Source organism: Parasteatoda tepidariorum, chromosome 5, assembly GCF_043381705.1.
Source record: "Parasteatoda tepidariorum isolate YZ-2023 chromosome 5, CAS_Ptep_4.0, whole genome shotgun sequence".
Taxonomy (NCBI): domain Eukaryota; kingdom Metazoa; phylum Arthropoda; class Arachnida; order Araneae; family Theridiidae; genus Parasteatoda; species Parasteatoda tepidariorum.
In genome coordinates, this window is record NC_092208.1 from 72,414,982 (window position 1) to 72,432,479 (window position 17,498).

At 28.8% G+C, this 17,498-nt stretch overlaps 2 protein-coding genes across 3 annotated transcripts in view; both read right to left on the minus strand.

Moving 5' to 3' along the window:
• Positions 1-17,498, minus strand: part of LOC139424774 (uncharacterized) — a 183,533-nt gene that overhangs the window by 92,178 nt on the left and 73,857 nt on the right. The gene's annotated exons all lie outside the window — the stretch shown is intronic.
• The window catches only part of LOC107440738 (CTD small phosphatase herzog), a 34,061-nt gene continuing 17,939 nt past the window's right edge, over positions 1,377-17,498 (minus strand). For both annotated transcript variants that reach the window (XM_016053743.4, XM_016053744.4), the window contains exons 4-8: positions 17,046-17,102; positions 15,197-15,289; positions 12,570-12,668; positions 12,395-12,481; positions 1,377-8,048 (exon numbers count right to left, since the gene is read on the minus strand). In XM_016053743.4, the coding sequence (XP_015909229.1) occupies positions 7,833-8,048; positions 12,395-12,481; positions 12,570-12,668; positions 15,197-15,289; positions 17,046-17,102 (552 nt within the window). In that variant the 3' untranslated portion in view covers positions 1,377-7,832. The remainder of the gene's footprint in view (positions 8,049-12,394; positions 12,482-12,569; positions 12,669-15,196; positions 15,290-17,045; positions 17,103-17,498) is intronic.

Consider the following 17,498-nt stretch of genomic DNA (forward strand, 5'->3'; position numbering starts at 1 on the left):
GTAGGAGTATATGCAAGTTATGTATCTCAGAAAAAAATTTAGTAACAAATTAGCTTCAAAACTATAAAGCATGTAACTAATTGAATCCTAATACTAAAGTTAAGATTGGTACTAATTTTGATTGAGCATATTTTTCTATTATAAAATTATACACTTGCTTAACTACATAACTGTTACTCAAAAGTATAATAGTTTATCTACAAATAATGAATGAATGATTACTTATTCTATATTTCACATGTAAGCAAATTCTTCAATGCAATATAGAATCTTGTTTATAAAATTGAATATATTGCTTGAAAGTATCATATTTAGTAATTAAATTTCTAACTATTCAGATAATTTTATAACTTGGTATTGATAAAATCAAAAATATTGTTCCCCTTTTTCAAAATCATATTAGCTTCAAGAAAAAATAATGTTTAAAAAAATATTTTTACTAAATTTTATATTTTATTAAAATTTCTTAAACTTTTTACTAAAACGTAAATAGTTTATTTTTATCTCAGTATATTTATTTTAACAGCTATCATTAGTTTGATCTTATCAAAGAAAAGATAAAAGTAAGTAAAGACTGATAGCTTTAAAAAAAAAACCTGACAAGAAAAAAACTAACAATATTTCACACATGGATATTTCTTGGACATTCCATGCTGCTCCCCTAATCCACAGTTAGCAATGTAGGCGACAGTAAAACAAATTTCTAATTTATGAGGGCTTTCCAACCATTCAGCAAATAGCATGAAACAAGATTTTTTTTTCCTTCATGAATTGCGTAGACATAAAATCATACCCCAAATATTTCTTAACCTGAATCTGAATTAAATCAGTTTTTGAATGGAGTAAATTTTTATTTATAATAGTAGAAATTTTTTTTTCTATAATATGGTGTGGCATATTAATAAGAATTTGAATTATTAAAAACTCTCGATTTATTGTCTTCTATGCTTATGCTTCAATCTAATCAGAAAATATGGTCTGGTTTTATTAGACTTTGCTAAATATGTTTCTAACAGAAATGACTCATGTTGTGTAGTACATATATGAAGATAATTTGTCTCTGTAATATTTAAGTACAAAAGTAATTATTTTGTAACATTTTTAACTAACACTAAAATAGGCTTAATTTATGTTATTTAACTGCGTGAAAATTATAACAATTTTTGTGTTTTGAAGAAATAAATATATATAGTTTAGCTATTGCAAAAAAAAAAGTTTAAAGCTTTCCATCATTCCTTAGTGAAAGTGAAAAATTGAAAAGGTCCATTGAAAATGTAATAAATTCTTAATAGTTTTAATTCACATAGAAAACAATCAACTTAGTGTGGGTGTGCAATCAACAAGTGCAGGGAGGAAGAAATAAATAAAAATTCAACTACGTCTGTTCAGATTTTAATAGTTTTAAACAATTTACCCTCCATTAGTTGTAAAATCCAAAGAAAGCCATTATGATATAAAAAATCTTGTGAGTGCAGCCTTAGTTGATGCAGCTGGCAGTTCTTGTATAGAAACAAAAGGCACAATTCTGGACTTTAGCACAATACTAAGAGGTATTTAATAACAGGGTTTCAAGACATGTTTGTTTGTAAGGCAAATAAAATGAAATCGAACAGATTTACATTAACAAAGTTGTAAATTTTGATTGCCAGGAGACAATGAAAACATATGTCTTACACAAGTTGAAAAACTCTAATAATTCTTATGCATTTCAGGATTGTTTCCAATTCTAAGGGACAGCAAAAAACAACATACTGACATGAAATATTGCAACAGAAATTAATAATTAAAAAATCAATTAAACACCCAATAGGTAGAAAAACTTTTTTTACGTGTTATGTTCTGGAAGACAATGTGTTCTTAATTAAATTTGGCACATATTATTGCTATATAGTATTTTTTTTTTCATGTTAATCTGCATCTGTAGTATATCTCAATATTTTAAAGAAGATAATTGGAATTGTATGATTTTATTATGTTAGTGAGTTTAAAATTTACTGTTCCCTTTTTTTCATTTGCCAAAAAAATTCAATTTAACAAATGAAAAATTTAAGCAAAAAATCTTTTTTAATACGACTTAAATCGTCACATTTTATTATTTATTGCATCAACTAAGCATAAATAAATTTTAAATTTCTTTGTATTAAAAGAAAAAACAAATTTCTCAATGGAAATTGTTCAGTATGTCTTACTATATTTCTTTCCAAATATAAGTAATGCTGCAATTTAAGTAAAAAGCTTATTTTCAAATACATTTCATTTGGTGATAGAATTACTTACAGTTAACATGCATTAACAAGTTTAGTTTGAAAACTCAATCAAAAGCTTAAGTTATTGACTGCTGAACAAAACAATAAATTATCTTATTTTGGATAATCACTTTTGATGATCAAATATGGTCGTTATTCTGTGCACCCCAATTAAAGATAGTACACTTTATATTTTTATTATTAGTGGTATTCTCATTTATTGTTAAATATATTGATATCATTTCCCCATTTAATTTTGCATTATTAACTTTAAAAGTAGTTCATAAAATTTAATGCTGTACCAAACCTAATTTAATATATTTTATTTTCCCTTGTGATATTGGGTCAGTTCTCTGACTTGGGAGTTTCTGAAGGTCGCTCCAAGATGTTTTGACAATATTGTTCAAACACATACAAAAAGTTTTGTCGGTTTTAATATGAAGAGTATAAATATTCTAGCCTTCTCTATTTGTTATAAACAAACAATTCTGCATTGTAAACAATCTTTTCATCTAAATACCAAAAAAAATTCCAACACTGAACTGGCAGTATTATATAACTTTTTCATCAAAATAAAAATTCATATGAAATATATATTTAGAAATTGAGAATTTGATTGGTCCATTTTCATCAGAATGATCAAACCAGATTCTGCAAAAAATCATTAATTGTATTTTATTATTCTTGAGAATTGAATTTTTGTAATAGAATTATTTAAAATATTGATAAAAGAATGATGACGCCACTTGAAAACTAGGAAATGGATAGTTTGAAAAGGCCACGGTCAAAGGATACTTTATTTTTCAAAAGCTCCGTGTAGCAGAACTGATCCATTTTTAAGCTCGTTACTTTGAATTACATTATTCTGTATTATAGACTAAGGGAATGAATAATCACAGCCATCAAAACAAAGCAAATATAGGTTTATAATACCTGCTATTTAACCAGTTTGCTAAAAAAAAAAAAGTTAAACACTTACTAAATATGTGAATTTTTATTTTTTAATAACTTAGAATTGTTTACTTGTAATTTAACAGTAAAAAAGTCTATGCTGACGTTGAATATAATGCTAACACAACCCAACACAATGTTCATGTTATTAAAAAAATATATCAACCAAGTTTCATTAAAATATAATTTTAATGTAAATTTTAATAACAAAACCATGTTGAAAGCAACATGCTTAAAAATACAATTATTCACCATACTCACAGGGATATTTGCAATATTATTTTACGAAAAAAGTTCTTGATCACATAAAGTTACCCAGTTCTTATTTAAAAAATTTTAATAGATATTTCACAGATTTAAATATTACTGAAAAATTTACCAATATTACAATTAAAATTCTATTAGTTACTGAAATTTTTTTTCCAAACTGAATCATTACAATGGCAACATGTATTTGCATCACAAACATTCATATACAGCTAGATTAATAAATCATTCTAATCAAGATAAAGCTAGAAAAAAAAAACTTTAATTTTCAAAGTATGAATTAATAAGTAAAAGTATTGCTTTTAGAGTGTAAATTGTGCCAATAGAATTAAATATTCACAACCCTATGTGATTACATGTTAGTGTAAAATTTCAATATTGCTCAAAATCACGTTATTTATTTTTATTACAAAAATGTCCTTATGAAAATCGGCAGAAGTGAAATTCATGTTAAAAGGGTAAGTTTTATGATTCAAAGCATTACAAAACACATTAAAAAAAACTCAAGAACAGCACAGTATTCATTTCCTTCAATGTTGGAAGCTTATTCTAAAATAAAGTATAAAAACCATTTATTATTTAAAAATATTATCAGACAAATAAATAATGAAGTTACAGTAGACTCTTGATTAACTAATATGCTCAGAAATTACTTTATTTTATTAATGCAAATTTTATGAAAAGTTTTACAAATTATAAAAAATTTAAAATTATTAGTATAATAGAATATATTAATTTAATACGAAAATGAATGAATATACACTTTTAAGAATTTTCAGTTGTGCAACTAAAAAAACAAAGAAATGTAGCTTGTCCTCCTGTTTTAAGTTTATCATCCATTGAGCGAATTTAACAAAACAAATATCTCAAAGTTATTTCAGGAAGAATACTTTAATATTCATGCTCTAAGTAATGAAAAAACTCTTTTGTATTACTGTTTGCTACTATCTTATTGCATCACCGTGATATAACAGTTTCCATCTTTCCAAGGGTGGGGATAATTCAAATTATTAACAACTCTACTTTTGAGTCTACTGTAGTTCATCAATGAATAGTATTATTTCACTTTAAGTTATTACTCATCAAATTAATTTATTTATTAGAATTTGAATCCATGATTTTCAAATAAAAACAGTCTCCTGGCAGAAAAAATTAACATAAAACATCAGCTAAACAATTGAGAAGTTTAATATAACATTGGGCACATCAGAGAGATGTGCTATAAACAGAAGGTTAGTGTATTTTTGATCAGAGCATACATATGCTTTGTGTTAACATATATTTTTTGTACAAAATGGTGAGAAGCTCATAAGGCCACTGTACACTCTATATAAAAAGGTATGGATACCACAGTTAAGTGGTAAACAACCTTTAAAGAGAAATAAACTAAAAAAAAAAATCTAGAGTAAGCCAGATGAGTCCAATATAACAAGTTGGTCTCTTTATCTATATACATAACAATAAGAAGCACATTCAGCAACTTGTATGCAGTTTTCTCATGAAGATGATAAAAACTTCCCTTAATTAAAAGGACAGGATATTTTTTTTTTTAACAATATAGCACCTTATCCTCTATTAGAAGAATTTTATTTAAAGTTGGCTGACAGCCAGCTACACTTAAATAAGTTGCATGAATATAACAATTTTCTATTGTTGTTAGATTTTCAATTTCGCGCTATTTTAAGCTTTTGTTTTTACCAATCATAAAAACATAAGTTTACGATAAATTAAACGTTATTTTTCATATTGTCTTTCAAAGTTATCAAAATAATGATTGCACAATAGGTATTTAAAAAAACAAAGAAAAACCATAAAATGTGAAAACCATAAGAAAATAATATGCAACCTCAAAGTCAAAACTATCATTCATAAGAAAATTCATACAAATTCCGAATGTTGCAATTGAAAATATATACAGAGTAGTCATTCGCTCTTTTAGTCCACTTTTTATAAACACATGGATACAAGTTATTTATGCAAAAACTAAAACTGTACAACACTAGGAAACTTTTGACATTTATTATTCACAGAAATAAGGCAACAGTCAAATTTAGACTTTAAATCAGGACATGTAACAAATTAAAAAACAGCTGGCACAGATAAAAATCTTACTTCGTGTTTAGTACAAAAACATTTGTACATAAACTGCTAGATTACAATTTATAAAATTAAAACATTTTTACACTAGCTACAAGGTTGTGTTTAACAAAAGCAAACTTCTCATTCTTTTTTAAACATTCTAATGAGACCGAGCAAAAATCAGACAAAAACCCATGCAGCAAAATAGATTCTGCAGAGAAAAAAAATTTTTATTCCCATAATTTATGGATTAATATGTCATAAATAGACAAAAATCAAATCAATATATAAGCTACAAGGCAGTGTTTAACAAAATCTTATTCTTTTCTAATCCTCCAAAATGTAATTGAGCATAGAAAAATTGACACACACAATTTTAGATGCTTTATGCCGGTAGGAGAAAAAACTTTGCTGTGATTTATTTGTATAAAGCAAAGGGACTTGTATTCTCCATTCAAAATCATAACTAGAAATCAAATGAAAAATGTAACAAACAGCAGCAGGAAGAAAGAGTCAGATAATGTTGTATCTGAACTAAGCCAGCTAGTAATTTTTAGTTCAATCTGATTGATATTTTGAAGATCCAGTTAAACCCATAACTGATTTGATACTTGAATGAATTTGTAAAAAATTCTCATCAAATAACAATATTTCTATTTGTGCACAGAAAACCAGTTTTCTGTGCATAAAAACCAAAGATTGTACCCCAAACTCAGTACGGGGTTGGGAGTAAGAAAGGGTTTATTTTATATTACTATTATCTGTGCCAGCTATCTTGAAACCCTAATGATTTTTGAGCATAGTGTGAAGACTCACATAACACAATTTTAATAGTAATGACTACTTTGAAAGCTTTATCATACAAATATATCATATAATCAACAAATCTACATAAAAGCTCACAAAATTTGATGAAAAAAAATACTTCACCCCACCCATCCTATTAACTTCCCCTTTCTCAATCAGCAAAAATGGCAGTCCTACAATTGAATTACGGTATTGCTTGTTTTTTTTAATTACAGAAACCAGTCATCACAACTGGTCTGAAAGGGGATAACAAAGTTGATATGCAGAGTTGCACTTCATTAAAGTGATTTCTTTACACTTCTCCAATTCTCGTATTTATCAGTTTCAGAAGTGTAGCAAAAAATGAATAGTGTACACATACTATATATGTGCAGCATTCATGGCAGGTAGATGGCCCCCACTGTTTGACAATACATATCACTCAGGCCTATAGCTTTTATCACCATGGCAACAAACAGAAATCATTTAATGACTTCTTCACTCCAAGTATTAACAAAAGGGAAGACATGAAACTACTGAAAAACTCATGTTTTTAATCAGTTTGCTCTTAAACACTTAATGTGAAGAACTTAGCAAGCAATTAAAAACGATTGCAGATAAATAAAAACAACAACTTTACAAAAAGTGTATCATAATAAAACTAACAAGTAGCAGATAGTTACACTTTAAAAAAGCTTTTATCTGCTGCAGATAGTTGCACTTTAAAAAAGCTTCAAACTGCTGCTGATAGTTGCACTTTAAAAAGCTTATTCGTTCTCATATAAAAAGTTTTCCTTAAAAAAAAAAAATAATGATTAAAAACAAATTGATTAACTATTTTCTTCATTTAACCAGCATTCTAAATGTCATAAATACAAAATAGTAAATATCTTCCAGGTTATAAGAAAAGCATTAAACAATTTTTTTCATTTATTTCAGGACTTATATTTTATGTACAAATGATATATCAAATGGAATGAAACTGGACAAAAGCAAGGCACAATATGTGATATTCAATAATAGCAAGAGGCTTATTAACTAATTCCATTCCCGAGAAATTACTAATAAGAATCAAGCTACAAATAAACAACATACAATTATGTAAACTTAGGAGTTTAAAAAATAATAATTAAAATGCGTTAGACTCTAAATAGACAGCAACAATAAAAAATAAGAAGATATTTCTAAAACAATATAAAGTTGAAGTTTATAAATAAAAATCATGCAATGAAACGAAAGTCGAACCTTAAAATATTGAAACAATAAACACATGAATCAAAGGCTAAAAAGTTGCTCACCTACATAATTATCTTGAAAAAAAATTTAAAAAAACTAATCATCATCCTCCTTAAAAACATTACGTTTTGAATGATAAAACTAGGCTTGTCAATCCCAAGAGAAATATTGAGTTGCCACGGCAAATTTGGTCGGCCAAAGACCCTTTTATTTGAATTTCATATATTTATCACCACTTTAAATCACTCCTTTGATATAGAACAAGTGCTAAGATGGTTGCATCAATCCATTCATATGCTGTAAAGGAGGCGTAATGAAATGTGAACTATTTAGAGTGTTCGGGTGTGGATGCGAGCCCGCTGCATGGTTTGAGTTGCGCAAAACAGAGTAGACATCATCCATTTTGCTAAGCTGCTCAAAGAAAGGGATCAAGTCCCGCAGTTCTGTGTCTGACATATCATCGAACCATGAATTCACAGGCACCTGAAATAGATAAGTTCAATTAACTTTCAGGACTTACTATCTGAACCTTAAAACTTAATTACAATTATGTAACTGATTCTTCACTGTGGTCCGAAAAACTAAAGACCTAGATTACTGAGTAAAGTAGCGCCGTTCTTTTCAGTGTGACCTTTGTGGCGCTTTTGATTTTGACTGGCTTTCGCCGATCACATGGTAAAACAGTCGCCATTTTGTTGACTGGTTTGTATGGTGAAGTATCATTGCCTTTGATCTGTTATTTCTATTTTAGCTTTCCTTTTTTGTTTAATACTTTTACATTAATAATGACAGGTTATTGCGTATTTAGGTACTCTAATAAGTCAAATTTAGGCTTTAAATCATATCATTTACCTGTTGGAGATGGCAATAAATGACAGAAAGTATGGCTACATAAAATTGGCAGTGTAAAAGGGCCTCCAAATTATACTAAGTACGATAAATTTTATAATAAGAAAAGTTATAATTATATTATAGTTGCAGGGGTTTGTCCAGGCCGAATTTACTACCGTTTAGTGGTACCTTCACAAATTCAATTTTAGGAAAAACGGTAGTTTCACAAAATACTTTTTCTTAAAATTTTATTTTTTAATCCTTAAGAAACGATAAATCTATATTTTTGTGCTGATTTTTTATATAATTTTTAATTTTTCACAAATTATGTTTAAATTTTCACAAAAAAGGTACCTTTCAGAAAAACCTAGACAGACCCCTGAGTTATAAATTTGTATGAATAGTTTAGATAACAAAAAAAATTCAAAAATCTAAAATATGGATGATAAAAATTTATTATTAAAATTCCAATCACAATTATCACATAAACCTAAAACTTATATAAGTTACTAAGTACCAATTTCGTTTTCTCAATACTAGTAAACGTTCCTAACTGGAAGAAATGACAATTATTTTTCTTTTTTCTATCCCTTGAAAACTTTCGAAATAATTTGCTTTGTTATGTATCCACATATGTTTAAATTTATATTAACTACACATTTGTTTAAACTGATAAGAACTATTTTGTTAACTGCACCTATTTATTATATATAAATTATTTTCGTTAACTGATCCTGATTAAAGAGTAATTACACAAGAGTAAGTTTCAGACGTGACAACCTAGCAAAATTAACATTCAGGAGTTTCCCCAACAAGAATTCAGGAGGGGTAGAAAAGGTGTATGTTATGCGACACTTGACACTTATAAGTAATTTTAAATAAAACATTTATTAAATATAAGAATACAAGAAATTTTACACACTAATAGAGTACAAATTGTGGAAGAATATTAAATGNCAAATATTTCTTTCTTTCTTTAGTTTATGATTATAACAACTATTTACTGATAAAAAATGAATATTAATCATGAATATAAGCTTATAAAGTATCTCTCTGGCTCTCCCTTACAAACAAATAAAATAAACTGTGTTTTTAAGTTCCACTTTTGAAAATTTGATTTCCGGAAACTTCTGTGATCAATGAATTTTTGAAACAGCTGGACCTTCGATCTCCGAAATCTTCCGGATCACTGTTAGCGAAAATTCCGGAAATCCGGATTTTTTCCGGAGCACAATCAGCCCTGATAGTATGATAATTGAGAGCACTTTAATGTCTGTGCCGAATTTAGAAGGAGACTCAACTGGCATAAATATTGCCAATTTGATTTTAAAAGAATTGAATGCAAATGGTATACCATTTGAAAATTGTCTTTCTCTTGGGGCAGATAATGCGCCAGTAATGATTGGTGAAAAAACTGGCGTCGCTGGTGTTTTGAAAAAAGAAATTGAACATTTGGCAGTCATTGGTTGTGCTTGTCATTTGATAAATTTGGCTGCCCAAAAGGGAGCAGTTGTCATTCCTGACAAGATCGATGAATATCTCATAGATATATTTTTCTATTTAGAGAAAAGTGCCAAGAGGAAATCTAGGCTTCAGGAATTCCAAGCTTTGTTCAATGCTGAGCAAAGGAAAATCCTGAAGCATGTGCCACCCGATGGCTTTCATTGGGACGGTGTTTGGATAGATTAGTGCAGCAGTGGGAGATTCTTCAAAGAAGAAGTGAATGGCCAACACTGTAGGAAAAGAAAGCGAGATTCTACCCCTCCTCCTACTACATCAGCAAGGCAGAGCATATTGAGTAGAGAGGAAAGGATTTTCCTCTTTCTATCTTCAGATTTAAATAAGGCCTTGTGCCAATTTATCCTTAATATTCTACCAATATTTGAGGTATCAAATGCAACGCTGCAATCAAGCACTCCCCATATCCATTTGTTGAGGAAAATTTTAATGGATATGTTGAAAGAACTGTTTTCCAGATTTGTCAAGCCTAGTGTGATAAAGACATCTTCTCTTCTAAATCTTGATTTTAGTGAGTTGGAGAATCAAAAAAGTGATACTTGATTTAGTCATAGGCGAGAGGGCTTCAAAGATTTTGGAGAATTTACCGAAGAAGATTTTTTTCAAAACTGTACATTTATACTATGTTAGTGTTTGTGACTACATGATAAAAAAATTTCCATTCAAAGACGAAATTTTAATCAATGCTGCAGTGGCCTCTCTCAAGAGGATTGATGAAGCCTCATTTTCATCAGTTAAGTACTTTCTGGAACGTTATCCTATATTACTTTCACCTAACACTGGCAATATTTCCAGTGTTGACGTTTTGCAAAAGCAGTTTTGTTTTCTGCAACTTGAGGCAATACCTCAGGAAATCCTGACAGAACGAATTGATAAGGCTTTCGCTGGCAACATACTTGTAAACTAGTTTGTTTACCAAATCAATGTGATTTTGAGCTAGCCGCACTTTACTATACTCAACGTGATTTTCGTTATTCGTTTTGTCTTCCTTCGTATACTTTTAGAAAATGTCTAAATCGAAACGGAAGTATGTTACCAATTTTAACAAATCATATACTAATGAGTTTCCTTCAATAATTGCATCACGTAAAGGAAGCACTTATGCTTTTTGTTCAGATTGTGCATGTGATATATTAATCGCTCAGGGAGGCAAGAATGACATTTTGCGGCACATAAATGGGTAAAGCACAAAGACGATGTGAAACTTTTGCAAACTAACACGAAGATTTCTTTTCCCGCCGATGACGGTTCGGTCATAAGGTTGAAAAAAAAGAACGATTTAATTGTTGCCAACCGTTGAAAAATATGCACTAAAAATTATAAAAAAAGCAAGATATAATATCGATTCCAACTATCGAGAGTAGGAGTAGCCACTTAAGTTCTGACGTCACTGCATATCGTCATATGAGGTCATCGCATTCAACTCCACAGGAAAGGAGAGGAAAAGGATTCCGACGAATCCTAGTGTAAGGGGGCGGGTCAAATAGGAGTGTTAAAGAGGGGGGAAAAGGAAGCACCTGCAGCTATGCTTTAGGCAGATGGTAGTTTGTTAAGAGAGGACGGAATTAACGCGGGGGGAAAAACTTACACACTCGCGGAAAAATCAAATAATTTTGAAATTGGCCGTAGATTGAGGTAAAATTCAGGAGCTTTTCGTATCGATTCCGGAGGGCGGGAGAAGAATAAAGAATTCGGGAGACTCCCGCAAAATGCGGGAGACTTCACACGTCTGCATTCACACTCACAGGGTTGCCACAGAAAAAAATTAACAAAATAGTTGCTTTTAATAGCCTAAAGCATGAAAATAGTAGCCGAAAACTATGAAAATAGTTGCCTAAATAAGAACAAAAATTCATCAAAAATATGACTAAAATTTTGTTAATGACTTAATTATCATATACCATGATCCATTTAGTCATGTTGGTGGCAAATATGATAATTTTAATTTTTATATAAACGTTAATGTTCTAGCACTATTTTCCCTTTTATCAATAATTTATCTAGGAAATATATATACAGTGAAAAATGATTAGTCAATTTGAAATTCATGCATCATATCGTTTTAAAAATTGTTTTTTTCTTTTTAAAATCGTGCAGAATTTTGTAGCCATTGAAATAGAACCATCGAAAAGGCGATCGAGAAACGAAATAGACTTACAATGGAATCTGTACAGACTGAACGAATTAAAAAGTGAAGACTCAAATTTGCAATTCAAAATTTTTAAAATTTTTTAAGAAGAAAAAAAAGCCCAGTGTGTTCAGAAACTATCGTGGGCTGCAGATTTTCAACCCAAGTCATACTAAAAAAAAAAAACAACAACGCTACGGCAACAAAAGGAGTACAGAAAAGTCTCCCAACTGGAAGAAAGTTTAGAGTAACAAATTAAACTAAATACAATATATTATATACAATGAATTAAACATAAAGAAATATTTAAAAAAAAAAATATATATATATATATGCAATCTGAAAAACTTACTGCATTATCTGGATGGAAGATATAGGAAGCAGGAGAATTATCTACTATGATTACTTTATGCAGATCACGACCTAACCTACCAAGATCCTGAAACAAAACATTAAATTAGAAAAATATACTTTAATGAAAACACAATATTCATATATTGGTCATGTGAAACTGGTGTTATACATACCTTTACATAATTTCCTCGATAAAAAACACAAGATTCCCTAAATAACCGTGAACGAAATACACCCCATTTGTCTAAGAGATCAGCAACTGGATCAGCATACTAAAAAATTTATAAAACTTAATTATAAGTAATTGAACAAAAAACAAAAAAAAAGTAAGTTAATATAAAGAGGGCTACTTATAACTTTTTTAAATCATATTTGTGAAAGAAAAACAAATATTGAAATTTCAAAATTATGGGAACTTAATATTTAAATTCATAAATGGTTTAAGGAACGATAATGCATTAACCAATCCAATCTTTAAAATTAATATTTTCATTTAGTAAAAACAGTCAGACTAATACAGAGGGGTGATTGTGCGCCCAACTCAAAAATCCTGAAAATTTCTTGAGTAAAATCATTCAAAAAATAAATATCTTTATAAATTTAAATCATTGAAATTTTCAAAACATGATATTCTAAATGAATTATATGCAGCATAATTTAAATGAATAATTAATTATGTGTAAGTTTACTTTTATCTCTAATCACATTTATTATTCTACCAGAAAAAATATTTACAAATGAAAGAGATGCCAGGTATAAATTTTAGTTCTAATATTTTTAAATAAAATATACCAGAATTTTTATATAGAAATGTGATCGATGATTTCTTGAAACTTCTGGACTTCGGATTTACGGATCACGGTTAGCAAAAAATCCGGAAATCCAGATTTTTTCCAGAGCACAATCACCCCTGACTACATAACTTTTATCATTTATTCATACTTTTTAACTTGTGTTAAGCAGCAAATTGATATGAATCAACTAATAACCCTTTTAAATGCAGAACTAGAATTATTTCTTTCTTTTCTCTCTTTTTTTTTAAACGTTAGGATAAAGTGTTTCTCTTGTGAATTCCATACTTTAATTCTAAGATAATTTTATTTCGAATAAAATTTTTTTAATAAATGTTGGTTTCATAAAAGAAAATATTACATAATATATAAAGATCATAGTTACTTTAAAATTTATAATATTTAAACAACTAATTTAAACTGTATTGTCTCAATCTTCTTAATTCCTTATAAATTAACCATTTTACGAATAAATGAAATAAAAAGACTGGACTAGAAACTGCTGGACAATAATTACAAATACCATGTAATAACAGAATATACTCAGTGCATCTCTATGTGACAATGACTACTTTTCATGGGTCTAAAAAAAAATTAAAAAAGAGATTTCATGACAAAAAGAGTTTTATTACAACAAATTTGTGTCTTATTACAACAAATTTTAGTTAACGCGCTGAAAATCAGTGTTAGTCAATAACTGTTAAGCTAGTAGTAAAAAGATGCTCCAACTAAGAGAAAAAATTTGAAGGGAAAAAAAAAACTGAAAATCGGTGTTATAAAAATGCAGTTAAAAAGGAACAAAAATGAAGTGAATACGGAACAATGTCCTTTGAGGGGAGTTATCAGTGTAGATAAATAGTCAGACACAAGCAAGACAGAAATAAAGAGCAATAAGCATAATTTCTAGGTTTTACAGAAAACTGTATCTTCTTATAACAAATTATTTATTTTTAACCGACTGAAAGACAAGTTTTCCAGGGGATCCTAAGATATTTTTCTTTAATGCCATCCCTTTTCCATTGAATTACAAGGAACAAAAATGATTTGTTATGCAGGAAAACCACCACATGAAATGTTAAATCAGGATCTAACACTTAAAACTGGCAATTCTATACTACAAATGAATAACTCTTTGCAATTGTTTCATAAATAACTACTAAGTTGAAACAATCAAAGTACAGTGCACTCCCGATTATCCGGGTTAATCACCAGGACAGGTCGCACAGACAATCGAAAAACACAGATAATCCGAAAACTCCTTTTGTTAAAAGAAAAATTCAATATCAAAACAAAAAATATAAAAATTACTGACATTTGCATGCATAACATCAAACTAGGAATTTTCCTTATTAAAAAATGTGTAATGCGTCTTCGCCATATATCGATACACATATTTTACGAACCGCATTAATGTCACCGTAATCAAATCCTCCCATATAATCTAATAAAGTTTCCACAGAGCAGCAGAATGAGAAATTGTATTTCATTCATTTACTACATCTTCTGCATCAGTTACTATCATCACTATTTGATTTAACAACATAACGATGTCTTCATCAGTCAAATACTGGAAGCCAGGCTCACATGCATCACTTTGAAACCAATCTTCTAAATTTTCTTCATCAAGAATTTCGAAACCTTAGATTTCTTTTGCTTGTTCGAGAATACTGTTATCATATTTTTCTTGAACATCTGAAGAGGATTGTTCATCAAGCGGTATGATCTTTCTCCAAGATCGTGATAACGTAGACGATTTTACCTTTGACCATGCTGCTGATATTCCATATACTGCAATCCAATAACGAATATTGCTTCCAAAAATTTGGTAGTGTTATAACTTCATGAATCAAATTTTTTTAATCTTGAAAATGTTTCTCTTTATATTTTTTGTGTGACTCCGGAATGAGCACGGATAATCCTCAAACCGGATAATCTGCACACGGATAATCGAGAGTGTACTGTATATGAAATAAAGTTATTAAAATCTGCCACCAAACTATTTTACTTACTTTAGCAAGGCTAGCTGTAAATAGAATGCATTCGTACATTTCTCCCATTTTTTGCAAAAATTCATCTACGTAAGGCCTCTTAAGAACATAAACCTGCAAAAAATGGATAGGTTAGAAATCAAACTGAAACAGTTTTATATTTATGAAGTTAATAAGGGTGATTAGCATTTTTAAAAGCTTTACGGTTAAATAATTTTGCTTTTAAATGAAACTTTTTCTCAATTCATACATAATAGATTATTTTAGTTAAACTACAGAATATTGAATTAGATTATTTTTTAAACAAATTTTTTCCCACACATTTTACACAAAAGTATTTTCTCCCAATCATATATAAAAGGATATACAGTGGAATCCAGATTTTAGGTATTCCATCAGACTTGCATTAAAAAACACATGAAGTGGGAAAACATAAAATCGAGGTAAAAACAATCAAAATTCTAAAATTAACAGAAATTTTATTTATTTTTTTCTTGTTTTTAGACCTGATTTCAATATCCCTCTAAATACATACTATTGTTTGCAAATTTATAAATTTAATTTTGGGTTTACAATCACAAATAAATATTGTTTCTGAGTCTTTTTGCTTTAAAACTCTTCATAGGAACATCTCCCCTTATTTTTTACTTACCTTCCTCACTTTTATCACTAACATCCGGAACAGGCCTTAAATCAAATATTGAAGGAAATGAAGAGTAATGGGATGTGTGTTACAGTTGATATAAGCATCACCGTTTTCAGAAGATCTTCAATTACACAATTTTATTTCAAAGGGTCAATTTTCCCATTCGACACCGAGAAACCTACTTTATTAAAACCATTTATAATGCATTTTAGTCAACCAAGTCCAAGGCTGTAGAAATCAAATACAGGGAGCCTGCACCTTTAATTTTGCTTTAAGAGCAATTTGCAGGTATCCAGAATCAAGAAAAAAAATATTATTATCTAACCTGTTTAGAATAACATTCCATAAATGATTAGATTATTCCCAAGAATCAAAGATTGAAGTTTGAAAAAAATTCACATACAAGTTTTTGCAATTTCAGCTTTCATACATATTTTAACCATCCCACAACATTTCGAATTTGGATTCAAGGAGGAAATCTCCTCTCACTGACATAAGGACAATTATTTAGAATAAGAAAAAATAGCAGAACAGCTTCAAAAAACTAATAAACAAGCCTTTTTTTCAAAGAAAAAACTCTGAATAAGTTTCTGCGAGCTTTGTAGTTAATCTGTTAGAATAAACATATAAAGTGGGATTTTCCTTAAGAAAAGATAACGTAAATCCAGGATAATTTAACATTATTGGCAATTTTCACGGACAAGTAGAACGGGGGACATACAAAACAGACAACGTAAATTAGGGGTTACACTGTATGAGGGGTTTCAAAATATTCTCAGATTTGGAAAGAAAGAAAAACTTTTTTTAATATCATGATTTTAAAAATCATGTGGAAACAAGCTGTAACAGTAACAGCATAAGAAAGAAACAATGGATTCATGATTTCAAAAACCAAATAATTAAATATGCTATTTGAAATTTATGAGTTGTAAAGTCAGAATAAAAACATTGCACTATTATTCACTTCATTAGGGCTAAATAGAAATACTGCTGTGATGCATAAATTTTGTTACAAATCGGAATTTGTAACAAAATCCTCATTCATAACTGGTGTCATACTATCATATGTTGATCAAAATTCTGCAAAAATTTTATTGGAAAATACATTTTTTATTTGTGGAAATCTGAATCATCGATCTTGAAATTATCAGAATTCAGCAAATTAGCGGTAAAATCACATGTCTAAGTTTATCATAATGCATAATATACACAAAAATAAATTACCTGATGAATAACTCCATCAATTTCCACAGGAACTATGAAATCAGCATTACTAATTGGCTAGAAAATTAATATATTATTAATATATATAAAAAGAATTAGCTTTAAAAATAATATAAGCGAAAAAAAACTCGCAAAACAAACTTTTATGCTAATTACAAAAATTTTTATTTAGCAAATGCAAAGATTTATAATTATCCTCCAAGAAAAAAAAAATGCGTACAAAATTAATGAACAAGAATTTCAAAAGCACTGATAAATTTTTTTTTAAATTAGAAAATTACTTTCAATAAAAATAATTCAACTGCGCTATAAAAAGTTACATCAAGTTGCATTGCAAACCACACTATATAAACATATTTGAAATTCCTTAAGGCATACAACAACTAACTCCAGTCAGAATAACATAAAAATATAATGATTCAAAGTACAATATTGAATGGAAAATCTACATTA